At 52.2% G+C, this 20,562-nt stretch overlaps 2 protein-coding genes across 13 annotated transcripts in view; one reads left to right on the forward strand and one right to left on the reverse strand.

Annotated features, from left to right (window-relative positions):
- The window catches only part of MRTFA (myocardin related transcription factor A), a 171,569-nt gene extending 158,630 nt beyond the window's left edge, over positions 1-12,939 (forward strand). For 6 of the 9 annotated variants that reach the window (XM_008179277.4, XM_005302553.5, XM_065563314.1 and 3 more), the window contains 8 exons: positions 194-447; positions 977-1,148; positions 1,445-2,536; positions 3,925-4,032; positions 5,417-5,581; positions 6,506-6,685; positions 7,457-7,517; positions 8,065-12,939. In XM_008179277.4, coding sequence (XP_008177499.2) covers positions 194-447; positions 977-1,148; positions 1,445-2,536; positions 3,925-4,032; positions 5,417-5,581; positions 6,506-6,685; positions 7,457-7,517; positions 8,065-8,579 — 2,547 coding nt within the window. In that variant the 3' untranslated portion in view covers positions 8,580-12,939. The remainder of the gene's footprint in view (positions 1-193; positions 448-976; positions 1,149-1,444; positions 2,537-3,924; positions 4,033-5,416; positions 5,582-6,505; positions 6,686-7,456; positions 7,518-8,064) is intronic. The other 3 variants (XM_042843516.2, XM_065563339.1, XM_042843518.2) reach the window with 2 other exon arrangements.
- SGSM3 (small G protein signaling modulator 3) overlaps positions 12,889-20,562 on the reverse strand; it is a 47,475-nt gene continuing 39,801 nt past the window's right edge. For all 4 annotated transcript variants that reach the window (XM_005302551.4, XM_024100029.3, XM_065563349.1 and 1 more), the window contains exons 21-22: positions 18,253-18,313; positions 12,889-17,555 (exon numbers count right to left, since the gene is read on the reverse strand). In XM_005302551.4, the coding sequence (XP_005302608.2) occupies positions 17,472-17,555; positions 18,253-18,313 (145 nt within the window). In that variant the 3' untranslated portion in view covers positions 12,889-17,471. The remainder of the gene's footprint in view (positions 17,556-18,252; positions 18,314-20,562) is intronic.

Genomic DNA, 20,562 nt, shown 5'->3' on the forward strand with positions numbered 1-20,562 from the left:
TAGCCGAGCTGCTGAGTGTGTACTATTATTCCTGCTTTAAGAATGTGGAAAGGCCCCGGAGTCAAATCTGGAGAGAGTTTTGAAGTAAAAAGCCTGGTTTGCCTGCAGGTTTTGGTTATATGTTAATGCTATCCCAGTGCATCTGCTACATCTATTTTTATTTTCTTCCTCCCCTCCCTCTCTCATTGAATAGCAAAGCCAGCCCAAGTCTGCCAGCGAGAAGTCTCAGCGCAGTAAAAAAGCCAAGGAATTGAAGCCGAAAGTCAAGAAGCTCAAATACCACCAGTACATCCCCCCGGACCAAAAGCAGGACAAAGGGGCTCCCCCCATGGACTCATCCTATGCCAAAATACTGCAGCAGCAACAGCTCTTCTTGCAGCTCCAGATCCTCAACCAGCAGCAGCAGCAGCACTACAACTATCAGACCATCCTGCCAGCCCCACCAAAGTACGGGTCCCACAACTCTACTCATCCGTATGGAACCCCCTGCCCTCCCATCCCTACTCATGGTCTCCATGAGCTGCACTAGCTACCAGACCATCCTATCTTCCCTGCCAAAGGACGGGACTTACTGCACTGCCCACGATCCTCTCCTGCCTCTCCCCACCCCTTGTGAGGGACTCGCTCCCTTAGTAAGTTCATCAGATCCCAAGCACATTGAGCTCGGAAGGTGTGAGGCATAGGAGTTGTAAATCCTGTCAAGTTACTGTCACCCTCAAGAAGTGGTCTGTGTTGGGTGAATCTGTCAGGCAAGAGCAGCTGAAGTTAGTTGGTTTTTCAGTGGCCAGAGTGGAGTATCTCGGTACAGTCAGAAGGTATTTATTGGCGTGCTTTAACACTGGGGGTGCTGGTGCCCTAGATGTTTCCACAGGCACACAGTGCTGCAAATGTCCTTGTTTGGCTTCTCAGCACAGCTGGTGGGCTATGAGGATCCCTTCCACCTTGATTCTGATATCCACACTTTTTCTTCCTGCAGGCCTCCAGGAGAGCAACAGAGTGGCACTAGTGCCCCTGCCATGCGTAGTCTCTCTGCTACCGGCAGCAGCGCATCTTCTGTATCCTCCAGTTCTAGTGGGCTGATGCGACAAAACAGTAATGCCACAGTGGGTAAACCGGGCCCTCTCCCCACCAACCTAGATGAAATGAAGGTAAATGTCCATGCCGCCATCAGCACTAAAACTAACTGGCCCCTTATTGGCATTGTCAGCTGAGAAGGCAAGGACTGAATGAGGTGGCCGCTCCGGAGCTGGGCTGAGGCACACTGAGAGGGCAGTATGTAGTGGCAGCTTGCATTGCTGCTGTACCTGGGGTGTGGGAATAAAGGACCCCTGAGTCTGCCGGGTTGTCAGTTCAGTCCCTTGTCTTGTGACTCACATATGTGTTAAAGGAAGGTCCGGTTGCGGTGGGTTTTCTTTTAGTTGTAACACAGTTTTCCCCTTCTTAGGTGGCAGAGCTGAAGCAAGAATTGAAGATGAGGGCGCTGCCTGTCTCAGGCACCAAGACGGACCTGATTGAGCGGCTCAGAGCTTACCAAGAGCAGAATGGCAGCCAAACAGCCAGCAATCCCAAGCCCAGTGCAACAGCCATCCTCCCAAAAGCTGCTGAGGTGGTGGTAGCCTTCCCAGCTGCTAGGCTGAGCACTGGGCCGGCCCTGGTCACTACTGGCATTGCACCAACAGAGGTAGTTGTGGCCACCGTCACCAGCAATGGCATGATGAAGTTTGGGAGCACAGGCTCAACACCACCTGTTTCGCCCACCCCCTCAGAGCGCTCACAGATGAGCACTGGGGAGGAGAACTCTGCCACTGGAGATGCCTTTGGAGAGACGGTGACTTCGCCTCTGACCCAGCTTACCCTGCAGGCATCTCCAGTGCAGTTCCTGATGAAGGAAGAGAGCTCTAAGGCCACCTCCTGCAGCCTAAATCCAGCACCCAGGTTGGAGCGGTGCAGCACCAGCAGCAGCAAGGATATGGAGGTCCAGGATAAAGATCAGATGTTGCAGGAGAAGGACAGGCAGATTGAGGAACTCACCCGAATGCTGAAACAGAAGCAGCAGCTGGTGGAGATGCTGAGGCTGCAGCTAGAACAGGAGAAACGGTCTCAGCAGCCACTACTAGCCATGGAAACCGGAGTAGTCCCTGCCTCTAGTCCAGTGGCTCTTGGCACCCAGATTAAGAGTGAAAACGGGTTTCCGAGTTGCCAGTCTGCAGGGCTGCCTGATGGCCAAACGGATCAATTCAACCCTGTGTCCACCACTAGCCAAATGGACACTTCAGATCCAAGCTCAGTGCCAAAGAAAGCGGTGATGGTGAAACAGGAGGTGCTGACAGCAGAAACAGAGCCACCATGCCAGTCCCACACCCCGCAGCTCTTCCTTGGTCAGCAAGGGAGTCCCCTGAGTGACATCATCAAGGGGGCCCCTCCCCCTACCCTCATCACAGATTCCACAGGGACCCACATTGTCCTTACAGTGACCAATCAGAATGCTGAGAGGCGGGGCCTCTCACCACAGGGGAATAGCTGCACACCATTGCAGGTAGGCTTGCACTGTCGCTCCCATGCTAGGCAGTCTAGTCCTGCTCTGCAAGTCCCTGGTCATTATTATGGGGGGTTCATTTTACCACAGAGTGACATCACAATTCGGAAATTAATTTTACAAATTAAAATGGTTGGATGATCTTATGACTGGCTCTAAAATTTGTAGCTATGGAAATCAAGATGAGTGTAATCTAATCTTCTGCTTCAGGGCAAAAACAGATCAGTGCCAGGGGATGGGAGGAAATTCCATGCACACAAACCTCATGTACGGTGTTACATAGTTAACTAGGTACATTAGAGGCTTCTTAGCCTTCTCCAAATCATCAGGTTTTGGTTACAGTTACAGGTAGGACACTGGGCTAGGCAGACCAACGGTCTGATGTGGAAGGCTGATTCCTGGTCCAAAAGGATGTGAAAGAACAAGTCTTTACTATAGAGACAAGGTGGGGGAGGTAATATCTTTTATTGGACCAACTTCTCTTGGTTAGAGAGAGGAGCTTTCAAGCTTACACGGAGGTCCTCTTCAGGTCCCCAGGAGAAGAATTCTGTGTAAGCTCAAAAGCTTGTGTCTCTCACCAACAGAAGTTGGTCCAATAAAAGATATTACCTCACCCACCTTGTTTTTCTAATATTCTGGGACCAGCAAAGCTACAACACTGCAGACAGGTTTTTACTACGCTATAGTAAAAGGCAGTGGGAATTCCACCACTCGTCACTGTGGTGAGAAAAGAGATTGTGGCTCGAGTTTTCCAGTAGATGACTTTGTCTAATTGAGGTTTGAATGCTGAAATCAGAGCCCTGAGAACAGGAGTGTGTGTCTTGTTAAATGATCTTTTGTTTTGTTCTTCCATGTGCCATTCTGTAGTGGAGCGGACAGAAAGCAAGGCCTTTCATTGAAGAGGATAGAGACGAGCCCAGCCCAGATAATTTTCCCCTTTGATTTTGGTGGGAGACAAGTCCGCATTTAACAAAAGTACCTTGAACACCGACTCCAGAAGTCTAGTCAGGGACAGAAACCCTCAAGTTTCAGGGTATAAGCCAACCTCTAACTATTCGGGGTTAGGAAGAAATGGGAGTAGTTCTTCCCATAACTGACTACTGAACTGTTTCTTGCACCTTCCTCAGAAACTGCTAGCAATGGTCACTCTCAGAGACCGGGTCCTGATTCGGCCTGGCAATTCCTGTGTACCTAATAGTAGGCAGTGTTCCAATTTTCTTGCTAGGAGAAACTAACAAGTGCATTTTCTAAAGATGTAAGGGTTGGGAAATACATTTAACTTCGTTTTAGCTTCAGGAAAACTAAACCCTGTTTCTCCCTCCAGCCTCCACAACCCCCTCAAATAGTACAGCGAATAGCTTTGTTTTCATTCTTCTTTTTCTTCTCAGAGAGTACAGTCGTCACCCACTAAACTATCCAGCCAACCACAGTGTCAGCTACCTGCAAGCAACTCACAGCAGCAGCTTCCCAGGCTACTGAACCAGCCCGTCAGGAAGGTAGCTGACCACATGCTTGCATTCCTTCCTTGTTTTCCCTTTGTCTGGTGGTTGGCTGAGTCGCAGAGGGGAAAGGGAGCACGTGGACAAATCAGTTCTGAGACCATCACTACAGAGGGAGAGACCCCACTGCACTGCAGTTTCCTTCCCCATGCATGTTGCATTGGTTCTCGGCCTGGGAGCTGGCCCTGGGGGGAATGAATGGGGATCGCACAATGCTCCCATTTCATATCTCCGGCCTTCTGCTGCAGCAGCTTTGCTCAGCCACTTATAACCAGTCCTCCTCGGGGTGTCAGACGTGCCATACACCTTTGAGACAATTTCCCATGGTGACTCCCACAGAAGAGCAGTAGGCACTGGGGTAAAGGATCCTGGGATGCATCTGAGGAGGTTGAACATGGGATTCATGGCATGAAGAATAGTTGAGAATCCCTAACAATGTATTAGCTCTGGCCCCTAGGGTATGTCTACACAGCAAAGAAAAACCTGGGCTGGCCTGTGCCAGCCAACTCAGGCTCGGGGGGCTTGAGCTGCAGGCCGGCTGCAGGCCAGCTGCAGATTTTTCTTTGCTGTGTAGATGTACCCTTAATCACACGGCAGTTGAACAACCTAGTACTGTGTGAAAGTGTCCTTACAAAGTGATTGTAAACAAATAAAGGGCAGAATTGTGTCCTCCTTGTTCATGTTGTAGTTCCTTACCCTTTGAGGATTCCCACTGAAATCAAAAGGCAGTTACTGCACTGGGGTTGGCAGGGCTTCTCTGCACCCTGGGGTGGGGTATGAACTCTGAGAAATCTCCTTCCGGAATAATAGGTGTCATGTTAAAACCTGGGTCCTGATTATCCATGTTGAGATGCCCTCCTTGCCCCCCACCCGAACTGTTTTTCTTTGGTTACGGATTGCGTCTGGCTGTCAGAGATGTAATGCTATAAAGAAACAAGGTGTGAAGAGGTTATAACCCTTCTCAGTGACCGCTCAGGAGTTCCTGGTCTGCATCTTCTCCCTTCTAGATGAGGTGATAATTCAGTGTGTTCCCTAGTGCATCAGTTAGGTTAGAGCAAGTCTATGAAGGGTTTTAAGGATTAGGAGGGTAACTTTTGAACTGGATCCTGAAATGAATGGGGAGGCAGTGGCCTTGTCTGAGTGATGTGATCAAACTTCTTTGTTCTGTTGCTCTTACCCATGTGCTGTGGGACCATCTTTGAAGAGGGTCAGTACATGGGTTTGATAAGGCCTTTAATACAGAGGTGAATGTTTTTTAACCAAAGGCACCTTTCTCCATTGAAGAGTTAAATTCCTTAAGCCAGCCAGAATATGTGATTGATCTTAGCTTACATGCCATGCAGGGGTTTGTAGCTCTCTTCATCCTTTTGTCTCCCTGTAGGCTCAGAAGCCAGGTCTGCAGGTGGTCACTGGGCAGCTGCCCCACACAATTTTGTCTTTCTCAGCACCTCCAAACCTGCAGCCCTTTTTCCTCAACAGCTTCCACAAAGGATCTCTGAAAACTGGTGCTCCTAGCAAAGCCAACCAACCCAGTGTGCCGAAAAAGGTAGCTTCCCTGCATATCCCATGGAGTCCATGTCACAGTGCCAGGTTTCAGGCTCTCTCACTTTGAGAGAGCAGACTCGTAAGGGACTTTGGAGGCTGGATATACAGGGATCACTTCTCTGCACCCGCATTGCTGCCCACAGCGTTACAGTGAAGGAAAGTGAAAAATACCTTCCTAGATTAAACTCCCAGAGAGATTTAGAGAGGCAGCATGTATAACTATCTGAGCTGGAGTTCCTCCAGGGTACTTGGACCATTATTCCTACTTTAACAAACTGTGGAATGGATCTTTAATGATCATAGTAAAGGCTAAGGCCTTAACAGTATTTTTAGCACATCTCTGCGGTACTGGATCAGTGCTGAGTCACCAACACCACTTCCTGTAATACCTTGGGTTTCCTTTGGAGAGCTCTCTTCTGAGGTCTGTCCCCACCCCCGCTGCTAAGTTTGTGAGATCTGACACTATCTGAGCCTGCGGACTTCTCCACAGCCTGTGTTTTGTGAATAGTTTTGTGTTTCCAAAGCAGACTCATTATGGAGAGGAAAGGGTAAAATAACAGTTCTAGGCTGTCGCACACAGATTACATTGATATTGTGGGGATAGTCGTCCTGTGTCTCTGTGAAGTGCTGGGGGAATCCACCCACCCAAACAGATGAGCTCCTCCTCACCCCAGTGCAGTCCTGTGGTGGTTTGTGGCATGGTCGTGCTACAGCAGAGGATTTTCATTTGTGATCTGGGGATGTACTACGCGCACAGTGCAAGAAAGAGCAGAGATACTGAGAGAAGAGCAGAAGCAGTGTGGTTTCGGCCAGCGTTAGCGGGGAGAGAAGGGATGGCCTCTCCAGGACATGTGAGAGCAGCCATGATGTGGGAGATGAAATGGTCTTTCTACCTACTCACTCCGTTCTCCTTCATTCTAAACAGTCGTCCTCACAGCCAGGTTCTCCTGCTGCCACTTCCCCATCCCAGATGGACCTTGAGCAGCAGCAGCAGCACCCGTCCCTTTTTGGGACCCCTTCACCTCCTCTCCCTGGCTCCTCGGTGCTGATGAAAGAACCACCAGGCTATGAAGAGGCCATGAAGCAACAGCCAAAGCCTCATGAGGTAAGAGCAGCCACTTCCTTGTGCTTCCACAAGGAACGTCTTGGGGAGCATGTGGGTTGGCTGCCCTCTGCAAATCCAACACCCATGTTGCTCCCTGAATTCAGGGGCAGGTGCCTAGGAAATGGAGAGACTGAAACACACGGGGCCTTTTCTAACTGCCCTTGAGCTGCACACAAGGAGTCAAGGTGAATTTCCTTGGTGGTGTTTCAGTGGGAATGGAGTCACCTTCCATTTCACTCTTTGACCCATATGCCTGTTGAGACTGAGGTAAGATTACCTCCTGCTTAGGGTGTGTCTACACTACGGATGGAGGTGTAATTTTGAGCTCGGGTAGAGGTACACATGCTAGCCTTATTGAACTAGCCTGCTAAAATAATCAGTGTGGCTGCGAGGGATTCGGTTAACTGCCGAGGACAATCCCATCCAAGATCCTGCTGCCCATGCAATTGTGGCCCCACCAATACTTTTAGCACACTAACTTGATCACAGCTAGCAAGAGCACGTCTGCCCAAGCTGGGAATTACCCCTCCCAGCTGCAGTGTAGGTATACCCATAATACAGGGGCATGGTGGGGTGGTAGGACCTCACACTGCTATAAACACCCTTCTTCCAGTAACACCTTGGGGTGACAGAGGTCATTGGTGCCATGTGCTATAGGCACCATCCTACCAGATCAGTGCGGGAAGGAGAAGGAGAAGGACCGGGCCAGCAGATTGGTGGTTACTGTGTGTCTTGTAAGTGTGCGTCTAATTCATCACACTCTCTTCCCAGGAGAATGGCTGTTCGAGCCAACAGATGGACGACCTGTTTGACATCCTCATAGAGAGTGGAGGTGAGGAGAGAATCAGTGAGGTTGCTGGCTGGTTACCTCTGGGTTTGAGTCTATGGCTTGTGTAGCACTGAGCTCATGTGCTAGTGTGACTCCCACCCTTTGGCTCCCCAACAGGGCGCAGGGTTGGTGAGATTGATCTTGCCCCTAGTGTACGTATCCCCTGGCCTGGGCCCTTGCTTATTCTTCATTTGGTGCTGTCCTTAGCATAAGCAGGGTATGGTATGGCACTATGAAACAGACTTGTCAGGCACTGGTATAATATAGCATAAAACTCCTCTAGCTGCTGCGTTGCATCAGACCTATGGTTGCTCTGGGCTGGCCTCCCTCACATGGCCCTGGCCCATGATGGTTCTCTGTAAGGCAGGTTTAAAACTCCCCTAAGCCAGCCTACTGTGTAGCTGGGAGAGGTTTCTTGACCCCTGTTGGTGATCAGCATATGGCCCACGGTGTCAGGATTGGTGATGCTCTAGCTCAGGGATCTGAAGGATCTGACCTCCACTAACTGGAGCCTTTCATCACCCTGGGACTCTGTGTTCTTTCTTTACAGAGATTTCAGCTGATTTCAAGGAGCAGCCCTCTCCAGCTGGGAAGGAGACATCGGTGTCTCCAGCATGCGCCTCGCCGTCCAACAGCCACCATTCCTCTGAGCTTCCCCTGCACATGTCCCTTGGCCATACCAGCTGCATTAACCCTGTCCTAGCAGGCCGGCTGGAGGACTTCCTGGAGAGCAGCACTGGCCTCCCCCTTCTGCCAGCAGGCCACGATGGGCCTGAGCCCTTGTCCCTGATCGATGACCTTCACAGTGAGATGCTGAGCAGCTCAGCCATTCTGGACCACCCGCCTTCCCCCATGGACACCTCAGAATTGCACTTTGCCCATGAGCCAACTGGGGGACTAGTCCTGGACCTAGCTGAGGGTAACTTGGACAGCATGGACTGGCTGGAGCTTTCGGGGGGCCCTGTCATGAGCCTTGCTCCCCTAAGCACTGCAGTCCCCAGCCTCTTCTCCACAGACTTCCTTGATGGACATGATCTACAGCTGCACTGGGATTCTTGCTTGTAGCTCTCTGAATGGACACTGAAGGGAATGGGGGGGAGGGCACAGGCACGGGGCGGGAAGAGGCCCAATCAACCAAAAATGAGCCCCTTGCGTGTAAACTCTTCCCCCAGTCGTGACCTCCTGTAGTGAAACTCGTACTGTTGGCAAGGGCTGGCACAGCTGTTGGTGGGTCATTGTGCTCACTGGGGCTACAATCAGCAGGTCAGACCAGAGCAGTAACCATAGCTTTCAGGGGACAGGGGCTGCAGACGTTTTGAAACTGGCGGGTTCCCTGCCTATACCCTGGCTCTAAAGCTGAAATATCACCGCTGCAGGGTAGGGAGGCCTCCCCTGCTCCTTTGGCTCAACTGGGAACAGCTCAGCTGGGAGCCAGGAGAGGGGTAGGGCAGGGGCCAACCTAAAAGCAATTGGGAAACAAAGGGGTTCCTGCTGTGCTGGGAGGGCTGAAGGGTGAACGGTCACTGACAGGGACTCCTCGTGTTAGGCAGCGGCTCAGCTATTCCTCCCAGCGGCTGTTTAAGGAAGGGGGAGCACTGAGTTAGCCATGGCCCCGCTCTTCCTACAGACCAGAGCTGTCACGCCGGTCTCAGTTATAGGAGAAGCTTCAGGCCAAAGGGACGCTCAAGCAATAAGCCACCTTCTACCAGGGGCAGTACAAGGGACGGGTTCGGTTACGATCTGCCGTCTGGCTGGAGGAGAGAGAGGTACAGGGGGGAATGACCAGGCAGCGCACCCCTCACTCGGGGGAGTTCTACAGCCACAGATGCTAGTGCCCAAAGAAATACCCTTTCTCAAGTAGATCAGGTTGTTGCTTGTTAGGGGCCCTGTACTAAGTCCTTCACACAACCCAGGATGAGAAACCAGAACAGCGAGAAGGGGCTCATGACTGGAAACCCAGCCCTCCCATCCTGCTCTGGGCCAAGGCCATGAGCAAAGTAGAGTAACTATTGCCCCAGGAGCGCGCAGGGCACTGCAGTGCAAAACTCAGGCTGTGCTGAGAGCCAGTCAAAGGGGCGCATGAACTTCCTGCCACACAGGTGGAAGGCGACTACGTGGCCTCCATTTCCCAGCTCTGAGGTGCTGTTACTTGTGGTAGAGCAGGTACCTGCCTAGGATCCTGGAGGGTCGGGCTTCAGCTTTGTGTGTGTGGCTTTTGGAAGCCGCTGATCCGGGATGGGGTGTTGGGTGGGAGGAGGGGGAGGGGGAGGTGGGCCCTCTGCAGCAGATATTATAGTCATGGCTGCAGCTTAGGAAAGGCTAAGCCTGCTGCTGGGTTCATATTGCACAAAAGGAGACTGGCCCAACCTGCATGACGGTGCTAAAAACCTGCTCTTTCGATTGGGGCCCCAGCCTCCCGCAGAGCTGGGGGTGGGCCAAGAATCCCGGCACACAGGCTGCATCAGGCCCGTTGCTCATTCTGCCCCTGGGGTTCCTACTCAGCCTGCAGCCCAAGCTCCCTGCTGTCAGGTCATTAGCACCAGCCTGCTCAAGCCCTGCTACGGCTGTGGCTCACTAGGCACAGCTGGGCTGTCTGGGCCTAACAGCTGCCCAGAGCCCGAAGAGGCTGAGTGCTGGAAAATAGCCATTGGGTGGCTGGAGCCAGGGGTGAGGCAGCTATTGATGTCTTCTCCGTGCGTGAGGTGGCCTTCTGTGCTGTGGGCTATTAGAGACAAGCAACTTAGGGTGACACTATTTTCAGGTGAGCGATTTGTCTCCCGGCGTCAGCTTTTCCCCCGCTCACCCATGCCATGAGCCCCTGCGGGGACAGGGAGACTTCCCTGCTGCCCAGGGGAAGGGTTGGAAAAACAGCTGATGCAGTGCTTCACAGAAATGAAGGGGAGAGGGCAAGCCTCATGCTCATGTTGCTCTGCAGCAGTGGCAGATGGTTCATTGCAGGGCAGGGCTCTGGCACAGGCCCCTCCGGGAGGCGGGAACGGTGTGGAAGGCTATTCTCAGGCATCGCTAAAGCAGATGCAAAGGCAGGACGGTCTCTGCTGAGCCGTGCCATGTTCACCCTAGTCCCAGAGGAGTAAAAGGAAAAAAAAAATTTCTTACTAGAAATTTAACACCCAGTCTCCCTCCCATCCCCTTTTTGGCCTACCCCTGTAAGCTCCCTAGGCTGCAGCAGGGTGGGGATTTTAGCTTAGTTTATGTGACCTAGAAATGGCCTTCTCAACCCCAAGCGACTTTGGTAATTATGGCTGAGTTTGGAAGGGGCTGCTTTCAAGCCTTTATACGTCTTACTCATCCTAGTCCCCTTCTAAGCTTGTTCTGTCTCTGGTCAGTGATGGTCATTCACCACCTCGTGTGAAAAGTGAACCAGCCATGCTGTTTGGAGCCTCCCCTCTTCTGCCCTAGACAGGTGCTGAGCCTGTGGGGAGCGGGGACGGTCTGCTGTGTATGGCTGTGAGCAGAAGGCAGCATGGCCAACTGGACTCTTATGGAGAAGCTGGTGGTGGTGCTGCTGCTTTCAGAGGACCAGGGCTGGAGGTACTGGCTTTGAAACAAAATTTAATAGGAAAAAGTGAATTCCCCTCACCCAACTTGTGTGATGGTAGGACAGACACAGGGTGGGGTAAGCAGTTCCCTTTGCCCCCAGTAGCTGAATATGTCAGTGTATCAACCAGTCTGGCGTCTGTCCCTGGTGTACCTGGGAAGAGCCATGCCTCAGGGTGGAGGAGGGGGTTTCATGCTGCTTTCTTGCCTCTTGGTATCTGCCATTCATTAGTAGCTAAGGAAGAATCTCTGTCTATGTATATACCTCGCTAGCTGTTCTTGGAGGGAAAGTGGGGAGGTGCAGCCACCCTCCTACTCTATGTCAAGGCATAAGTGGCAGCTGGGCATGGTGTACCTGAATCACCGGGGGGGGGGAGCATGTCTTGCATTGCTGGAGCCCCTTCTGCTTGTTCTGGGAGGAGAGTTGGTATTTTAATTCTGTGGTTTGGGGAGGAGATGGAATCAGGCCACGGCTTAGCTGTTCTAGTCTTATTGCACGTGCCCTTCAAAGGAGATTGCTTCTTTTTACTATTCTGTGTTTAGCTGGTGTGCACACAAGTCAGTGAAGCTGTGCCCATCTCCCATGGTGCAAAGCTGTGCATTCTTCTCCTTCCCTACTCCAAGGGTGTGCTGGAGAAGCCATGTGTCCTGAGCAATAGAGCAGCTGTATAACGTTCCTGGTTGTTCCCTTCCTCCCCCTCCGGGCAGGAATGGACTGCTGAATTGGAGGCTGGAACTGGGCTTCTTTCTTATGGCCTGGACTGGCCCTAGCTCTATGCACTAATTGGGCTGTCTGTTTCTGATACAAAATAATTAGTTTTTGCATAGGGGGCTCACACCACCATGGCTGCTGCATCTGTTCTGCCCAGAACTCTACATATCATGTCACCCTTTGGAGTCTGAGCAAGGTGTCTGGGTACCTGCCCCCCCCCACCCCGAATCACTTACTCAGTGCTCCTGGGGCTAAAGAAATTGTATATGAGGCAGAACAAACCCATGTCCTATAATCCTTGGGACCTGGGCTGGAGGGGCTTCCAGCCTGACCTAAGCTGCTCCAGTATTGTGTGAAAACCAGGCTGTCAGTATGGCTTTGGAGGCTGCTTTTATATGTACCACTGTGATCCCTGGCCCCACTGGAGCAGAGGCTCGGCTTTTTTTTTTTTGGGGGGGGGGGTACAAATAACCTAAATACAAGAGTTAATATCAAGCAGAAAACAAATGATCAAAGTGCAATGTAGGAAGGTGGCATCAAACCAGTTCCCTGGGTGGGGTGGGGGAGAGGGTGGGTAAACCAAGTCACTCCTCCCCACTCCCCAGGGGACTGCAAAATCCAGAGGGCTATTGCTGCATAGGAAGAGGCCTAAGGCCCTCTGTAAAGTGAGGCTGCGAGGGTGCAGTAGCTGGTACTGAAATACTAGAGCTGGGTTCCCATTGCTGGTGGTGCTTCTCGGTGGGGAGGTGGCTTGTTAGAAGCCCTAGGTCCTTGCTGAGAAGCAGGATCATCTACTTCTCTGTACTCTTGGAGATTTTCCTGGGAGACCCTGTTGCGTCTCACAGGGAAAAACAAAAGCCTGATGTTCTGCCTCTATCTTGAATGTAACCCTGAAAATCTTTCTGCTGTAACCACTACTTGTTGATAATGTGTATTTGAGTAGCATGCACTCTCCCTTCCACTATGCAGCACCAGCAAGGGGGGGATCAGCACAGTCTGAGGCAATAGGCTCCAGCATGAACACTCAACTGGAAAAGGACAAGAGTGAAGAGTTAAGGGGTGAGAGAATGGATCCTTCCATTGAATTATTTTTTCAGTTATAAATACTTGGAAAAAAACATTTTATTAAAAAATAAAGAAAAAACATGATCAAAAGGTCTGTCTTGTAGGCATTGGTACAGGACATCCCTGCCCTCGCAGGCTGAGAGCCCTTCACCTTTTGTCTTTGAAATGGAGGTATGGGAAGTGAGAAGAGGAGGAGGAATCCTAACTCTCCTAGTGCATTATTTGCACCTACAGCAGCTTCCCCTTCCCAGCATGCTTTGTCTTGCTTTTAAATGCTGTAGCATTTTGTTGTTGGTGAGTGGGTAAAGCTGGTGAGTGGCACTATAGGGACATTTCCATACAGGGTGGGGGGACTAACCGCATGCCCATAAACTGTACGTTTCTCTCTGTCCAAACAGCCAGGACAGATTTTAACCCACCTCCATTTCTCCACGACTGAACCAAGGGGAAGACATTTTACCAATGTAGAGGGGAGGGTGCTGCCCTCTTTGGATGGGAGTTGGAGATCCAGTTATTTAGTACATGCCCTTATGGGGGCTCTGCTGTAGGACATGTATGCACCCTGCACTCTTGACCAGAGATTGTAAATAACGGTGAATGCCTCTGAAGTGCAGGGTCTTGTGCTCTCAGATGAAAGGACATAGGGAGATATAGACCCCTCACCCCTCCACTTCTTAATTGCCTGCAGCTTAAGCTGGAGCAACTGCATTGACAGCTGCTTCCTAGCCTATTAGTTTTGGTTTTTTTCCCCTTAGTTGTTGCACAACTTGGGGGGGAGGGGCACTCTGAAATTCTTGCCCCTTCAGCCTTTGTGGTCTATGACACTTACCCAGATTATGCTTAAGAGTCCAAGGTTCCAGTGCTGCCAGAACTGTTTTCCTTATAGTGATAGGACCTATAAGCTGTCTGTGGTGCCTCAGAAAATCTTATGTCCCATCCACGTGCAAAGTCTGCGGGGGGTTTAACGGCAGGAACACGTCCCTTAACATTAGCCTCAACCTCTCAGGCCATACCAGTGCCCTCCAGCCTCAGTTTCAGAGCTGAAGGCCTCTAAAGAAGAAAGCCACTTTCTTCTGCCAGAGACTCTGGCATGGCCTAACACCACCTACTTAGAGAAGGCTTCAACCAAGCAGCACCAAGAGGCATCTTGCTTGGTACTATTTGACACCTCTAGCATATGCATCTAAGACCAAGATGACCACCTCCAGGGCACCGAAAGCCACAGAAACCACTCAGACAGCCCCCCAGCCAACACCTAGGCCATGTCAGCCTCCACATTCATTATGCCAGATGCAAGGCTGCATATCAGATGGTCAGGCGTTGCGAAGGATTATGTATGCCCCAAACAAATCACTGTGCCTCCCTGAGTACTAGCTTCTCTTAGGTGGAAAGATCCTCTGAAGGTTGGTGTGGAAATACCATTCTCAAAAAATCTTCACACTGGATGCCTCTTTTGGGTGGAGTGCCACAGCACAGGGAAAATGGTCCTCACCCAAGAGAGTTCACTCCAAATGAACATCCTGGAACTAAGGGAAGGCCACTACCCACGTCAGCACTTACTTCATGACAGAAAGGGCCCCTCTGTCGGACACTGGACAGCAGTGCAGCTATGTATTATGTAAACTGATGAGAAGGAGCAAGATCTTGGTCCTCGTGTGCAGAATAGCTGTGGTACTAGTACATCTCTCCTCACACAGATACTTCAGTGGTTTACCAGCAGTTGCAAACTCCCTGCTTTCTCATCCTCAAGACTTGCTTCTGATCACCGTCACCTCAGCCAGAATGAGAGAACGGAGGGCTCATGGCAGAACCACCATCCACTACGTGCTAGCGTGAAAAGGTCATGCTGCGCCCCCATCCTTGATTCCTCCCTAAAGACTTGTTGGAATTTCACACCAACCAAGATAGGCTAAAATACCAGTAAATGGCTAAGCCCCTCCCTTGAGGGAGGAAGCTAGTCTCCAAACATTAGATGTAAGTAGGGTTCTTGCCATCTACCCTGCCAGCATTAAGACTCTTTGTATCCTTGGCAAAAAGGATGAGGGGTCAGCTGATTTCCCCTAAGCCTGTCCAAGAGGGTTTGATTGTATCTTGATCTGCTGTGAAATATCCCCCTCAGCAAGTGAAGGCTCAGTCCACTGCTATCACCCTCTTTAAGGACATCACCATCTCAGAAACCTGCAGGGCTGCGACCTGCTCCTTGGTTCACACATTTGTCAAACATTACACCATCAGACCTGGATCCATAGCTGACATGACCTTGGGTGACAGTCCTCCAACCTGTCTTCAATTCACTACTCACCTCCGTGTTGACCTAGTGCTTAGGAATCTCCTACACTGGAGCATCCCTCAGGTCATAGAGAGGCTACCTAGCTGTACAGTAATGTGAGTTCTTCAAGATGTTTTATGCATCAGGGTGTTCTGCCTCCTGCTCTTCCCCTCAGGTGCAGAATCTGCCAGGTTTCATAGTTGAGAAGGAACTGGAGCAGCAGTAGGTCTACACCTCCCTGTATGCCCTCACCTGGAGCTCCAGGTGTGGCACTGCAACACTGTTGTTTACAGTCTCTGGTCAAAAGTATATGGGGCGTGCACATCCTACAGTGGAGCATCCCCAGGGAGCAAGTGTCCTGCAAATGGATCCATTCCTGTTAGAGTAGCACTTGAATAGAAACAGGCTGGCATGCCTTGTGCTCATCTGTGTCTGCTCCAATTTGTCTCCAACCTTCTCAAGGTTTCCATCGGTTGGGTTTAGGACACAGGAGTACACAATTCCTAAAGAGCTGTCAAGCAAGGCTCTCCTGTTTTCTTTGGTTCCCTCCTGGAAGTATAAAGGGCACCTTACCTCTTAACTGTGTTCAGCCCTGAACTCTGTTTTGAGACAGCCTCTCTTCCCCACTCCCCTATGCTGAGGCGCGTGGTTGCCTTGCAAAGAACCTTTATTTTTTTTTTAAACTGCATGACAGACGAAAAAGTGCAGAACGGCTTTTCCTGCTGTGTTTTTTCACACTGATAAGTCCCAGGGGATGTGATTTTAATTTGTACAGTGGAAACGCTGTTGTTGACAAATGTCACCATTAGAAGTGTCCTGAATATTCCATCCCACCATGCTCTCACTAGTTCTAGTACAGTGTGCTGCTGGTTCTGATACCTGCTTTAGTCAGCAAGCCAGGCTTGACCTAGTCTTTCCTGGCCCTATTGTTGCGCTGTAGAATGGCGCTAATGCCGTAGCCACAGCTGAATATTCTGTTCTGCAATAGAGAGGGGCCGTCTTCCCTGCAGGGGTGGGGATGCAATTCTGTGTGCCTCTAAATCCCACTGCACAGTGCAGCCTGCTCCCATTTGCTAAATTCCAAACCAAGCCGTAAAGGATTAAGACCCATTTCAGTTGGAAACAGGGACAAAAGAGATGAGGTGATTTCAGGGTCACTGAGTGAGATAAAGACAAATTCTCTGGTCCTGTAAAGGATTCCTCTTTCCCTCCAGGAGCTCAGAGAGCAGGCATCCATCTTAAACCCCACAGAGACCTGCAACAGCAAACCAAAGGAAGGCTCACCCGCCACCCCCATCCCTGCTGGAGAAAACCACCAAAGCTCTCCCACGATGCACTTTATTTACAACCCCAAAGACTAAAGGAAAGTAAGAATCTAGTGTTATTTCATGAGTAGTTTGTGCTCACAAACAAGTGCTTTCACCCTACAGCAGTAGTGTTGGTCCACTCCTAGCTTATAGTCCTCAGCCTCTTCCCACAGGGTAGGGGCTGAGTTAGTCTCCCTGAGCCAGCTCAGGCCTGAACCCACTTCCTGAGCTAAGATGATGCCAAAATATACAGATATGTCTAGAGATCATTTACATCTTTTTGGTTAATTTAAAACAAGACAGCTAGAGGCTAAAACGACAGCATGATACTCCCTCTGGCTAGGGGAGAACTGGGGCTTGCCTCCACACTTTTGAGAAAAAGCCTCATCCCCTAAGGCAGTTCTAGTTGGTAACTGGCTGCTCCCTTAGGCACATCTTGTCAGCACCCTCATCCGTCCATTACACTGCTAGAGCAACAAGACAAAACATCTTTCACGGAGGGAGGCTCCCAAAGCACAAGAGACAGGGAAGTTCAGGTGGTTCTGTGCATTCCTCAGCCTCCCCCCTCAATGGACTCTGGAGTTACTAAACAGGCAGGGGGAGCTGCCTCTTCACCTGCTGCCCTCACATTCTGGGCTCCAGCGGCACTTGGAAACATTGGACAGACACACAGATCTGCTCACTACCCCTAGGATAGTAGGCAGATTAAGAACCCTCTCCCAGAGGAGCAGCGGGGTGGGCCAAAAGGGAAGCTAGAAATCTGGCTGGTGGAGTTCCCCCCACCCGAGCAGGACTTACAGCTGGGGGCAAGGGAACACATGGGACTGAGAGCTGGGCAGCTGGTGCAGGGTATGCTGCACAGGCTGGGGGAAGGATTTCTGCCTGCAAGACCACACACAGCCCTCCAGCCACCCAGTGCCTGGGGTGCAGTGCCCGGCCGAGCTGGAGAGGCTGTCGCTTCAGCTGGGCTGAGAGCAGCCACGGGTGGGGGAGGGAGGAGAGTGTGTGTTGAGTGTGGCAGTCTAGAAGGTCCGCAGTGGGCGGGGTCAGCCATCTATGTCCCAGCTGAAGAGATGGTGCTTCACCAGCATGTCCTGCACGCCTTCCTTCAGCGGCTTCTTCTCCTTCTCCTGCAGGACAGGAAAGGGCCAAGAGTCACTAAGCAGCCATATGCAGGTGCCATCGGACTTTACCACTGCAGGTGGGGGAGACGGGAAGTGACTTCTGTAGGCAGCTGCTGCCCCACCCCACTTGCTCTCTCTCCTACCAGGCCAAGCGTCTCAACCCTGCAGTCTGGTTGGGGTATGGAGGGAACAGGTAAGAACACCTGGAGAACACCTGCCCCTGGCCCTTCGCTGCTGGTGCAGCTGCATGAGTCAGAACCTTGTTCTCCAGGGGTCCAGTGCTCACTCTCCTAGCCAAGGGAGGAGGAAGCAAGCAGAAAAGCCACACCCCTTGGGGTATGAATAAGAACTGGTGTGTGAAGAGCCTGCAGTGTGCTGCACCCCCACTAACCCCACCAGAAGGGCAGAAGTTGATCCTCTTTTCAATTTGGTGATTCTCAGGAGATTGGCAACCCACCACACTGCAGTTGAGGGGCCTCGCCCTGGCTCTGCCAGACTCAGACCCAGGCGGAGGCTGCTCCACCGGGAAGGGACTGTTCCTTGGCTCACAGGGCAGGGAGACGACCAGGCATCAAGTTCAATGCCAATTTGCATCAAGGCCTCTTGAATAAAGTGCTGTCTGCAGCATGGGGGCTGTTCAACGTGCCAGGAAATGGGGAGGGCAGGCTACTCCTGGGGCAGGGGGGGGTCCAGGCCCACTCACCTCTCTCTTAATAGGAAGTTCCCAGTCCTGAGAGAGACTGAATGCAAATCTGGAGAGGACCCTGCAATACAACAAGGCAATGGTTATGCCCTTACAAAACCATCCCTGCCATGTGACTGTAGCAGACTTGCAGCTTTTATTAGAAAAAAAGACACACATTTCTAGCCCTCAGGCTGTGGAAAAAAGCTTGAAAACACGACCTAATTGCAACTGATGCAGAGATGTCTGCCTGAGTCTGCAGGCAGCCTGCAACACAACAGTTCAGAGAGGTGTGAACTGCCCCATGCATCTCAATGGGAAGTTAACAACAACATCCACTGCTCTGGGGCCCTGCCCCCACCACCCAGCAGAGGACTACATGTGACAGGAGGAGGAGGGTGTAGCAGGCCCAGACCAACTCAATATACACTGTGGACTTCTACGACTACTTCCCCCCAACTCTCTGGGACAGGAAGTGGGGACCCCCGCTTACCATTGCCACTCTAGATGGTGAGTGGGCCCAGAGCAGGGGGGAACCCTCAGGCACTGGAATACCTTCATTTGGCCCTGCCCTCACCCCCCAGGGCTGGGAATCTCACCACACACACACACCTTGAGAGAAACAGAGGCAGCTGAGCTCACCCCAGTGTCAAACAGAAGCATGGGAGCTGATCCTCAAACCCTTCGGCAGTCAGCTGTTTGCCCAGCGAGGGGCGTATGGAGAGCACTGAGCCTTCTCCCCCACCCCCCAGTCCTGATGGAGAAACTAAGCGCCAGTGAGCTGGCCAAGGCCTGGCAGCGCTGGGATTAGAGTTTTGCAGGTGCTCACTTGTTCCTCGACAGCTCCTCAGGGCCCCCTCCCCGCCCAGTCCGTACCAAACCCAGGGGGCCAGTAAAGGTGTTCATGGCAAATCCTTCGTTACAGGGCAACAGAGAACTCCCTCCATTCGATCCTGGGCTTCAGCTCCCCACAGTGCATCCCACCCATGCCCCGGCAGGCTCAGCCTCACCCAGTGGTGACTCTCCTCGTTCACACATGGCCTCGGCACTTGACCAGCTGAGCCCCAGTCAGGGCTGGAAAGTTCTCTCCATACAGTGTCCCATCGGTTGGGCGGTTTTGTTGCACGGTTGGAGTTTACAATGGAACCTGCTCTCACGTCCTGACGGTGAGCAGGGTGAGGTGCAGGGGGGTGGTATCAGGAGCAAAGAAGCAGCTACATGCAGACAACTGCTGCCTCTACAAGGGAATTCACTCCCCCTGCTTCAAGAACTTCCCAAGGAGAATGTGGGACCCTGAGCTGCAGCCATGGTAACACCACAGCTACTCCAGGCCGGCTGCCAGCTCCCAGGATGGGAACCTGTCGCACTCCAGCCTGGGTAAAGGGGGATGGAAATAACAGGCCAGTGAAAGGGCAAAAGCCATTTCCAGCAGGAGGATGGGAGGTGGCAGCAGTGGCAGAGGCAGTGATGGAAGAAGGTGTGCCGCTGACACAGGCTTGGCCTGGAGCTGGTCTCGGAGCCAGCAGCAGAGCTCCCAGGAACTGGTTCATTTCCCCTCCTTCCGGGCAGTGTTGGGGGGCACAGGAGTGCTGCGGGTGGGGAAGCCCAAGCCCACCTGCTGCTCCCCCTGCAGGGCAGGTGTGGATGGGGAAAGAGAGAAGCTATTCAGTTTGCTTCAGCTCTGCCACTAGACTGAAGCCAAGTTCCCCCACCATCTCGCCATCTCCGCGTGGCACTTACCGCAAGCAGCTCCCGGAAGCATGTCTCCCCCCCGCCCCCCTCCAGCTCTGAGGCGCAGCCAGGCAGCTCTGCGCGCTGCCCCATCTGCAGGCGCCATCCCTGCAGCTCCCATTGGCCGGGAACTGTGGCCAATGGGAGCTGCGGGGCAGTGCCTGCAGACGGGGCAGTGCGCAGAGCTGCCTGGCCACGCCTCCATGTACTACGTAGGAGCCAGTGGGGGGTCATGCCAACTGCTTCCTGGGAGCTGCGTGGAGTGGGACAAGCCCCCGACCCTGCTCCCCGGCGGGAGCTGAGGGCCGGATTAAATGGTCTGATGGGCCAGATATGGCCGGCGGGCCGTACTTCGCCCACCCCTGTGCTAGACTCTGGGGAGCGTGGGTCCTTGGAGCAGGGAGGGGCTTTGGGGGTTGCTCCATTACAGCAGGCTCAGTGCAAAGCAGCTAGAGGCCTGAGAGCAGCAGCCCTGTGTGTAGATGCTGCTCCCCGCACATACCCTGACCAGGCCCTGCTCTTGATCAGATAGTGAGAGCGAGTCCCATTCACGCCAAACACAGTGTAAACAGCAGCTGCTTCTCTTGGGCGTTTGGGAGG

The sequence above is a fragment of the Chrysemys picta genome, chromosome 1 (assembly GCF_011386835.1).
Source record: "Chrysemys picta bellii isolate R12L10 chromosome 1, ASM1138683v2, whole genome shotgun sequence".
Taxonomy (NCBI): Eukaryota; Metazoa; Chordata; order Testudines; family Emydidae; genus Chrysemys; species Chrysemys picta.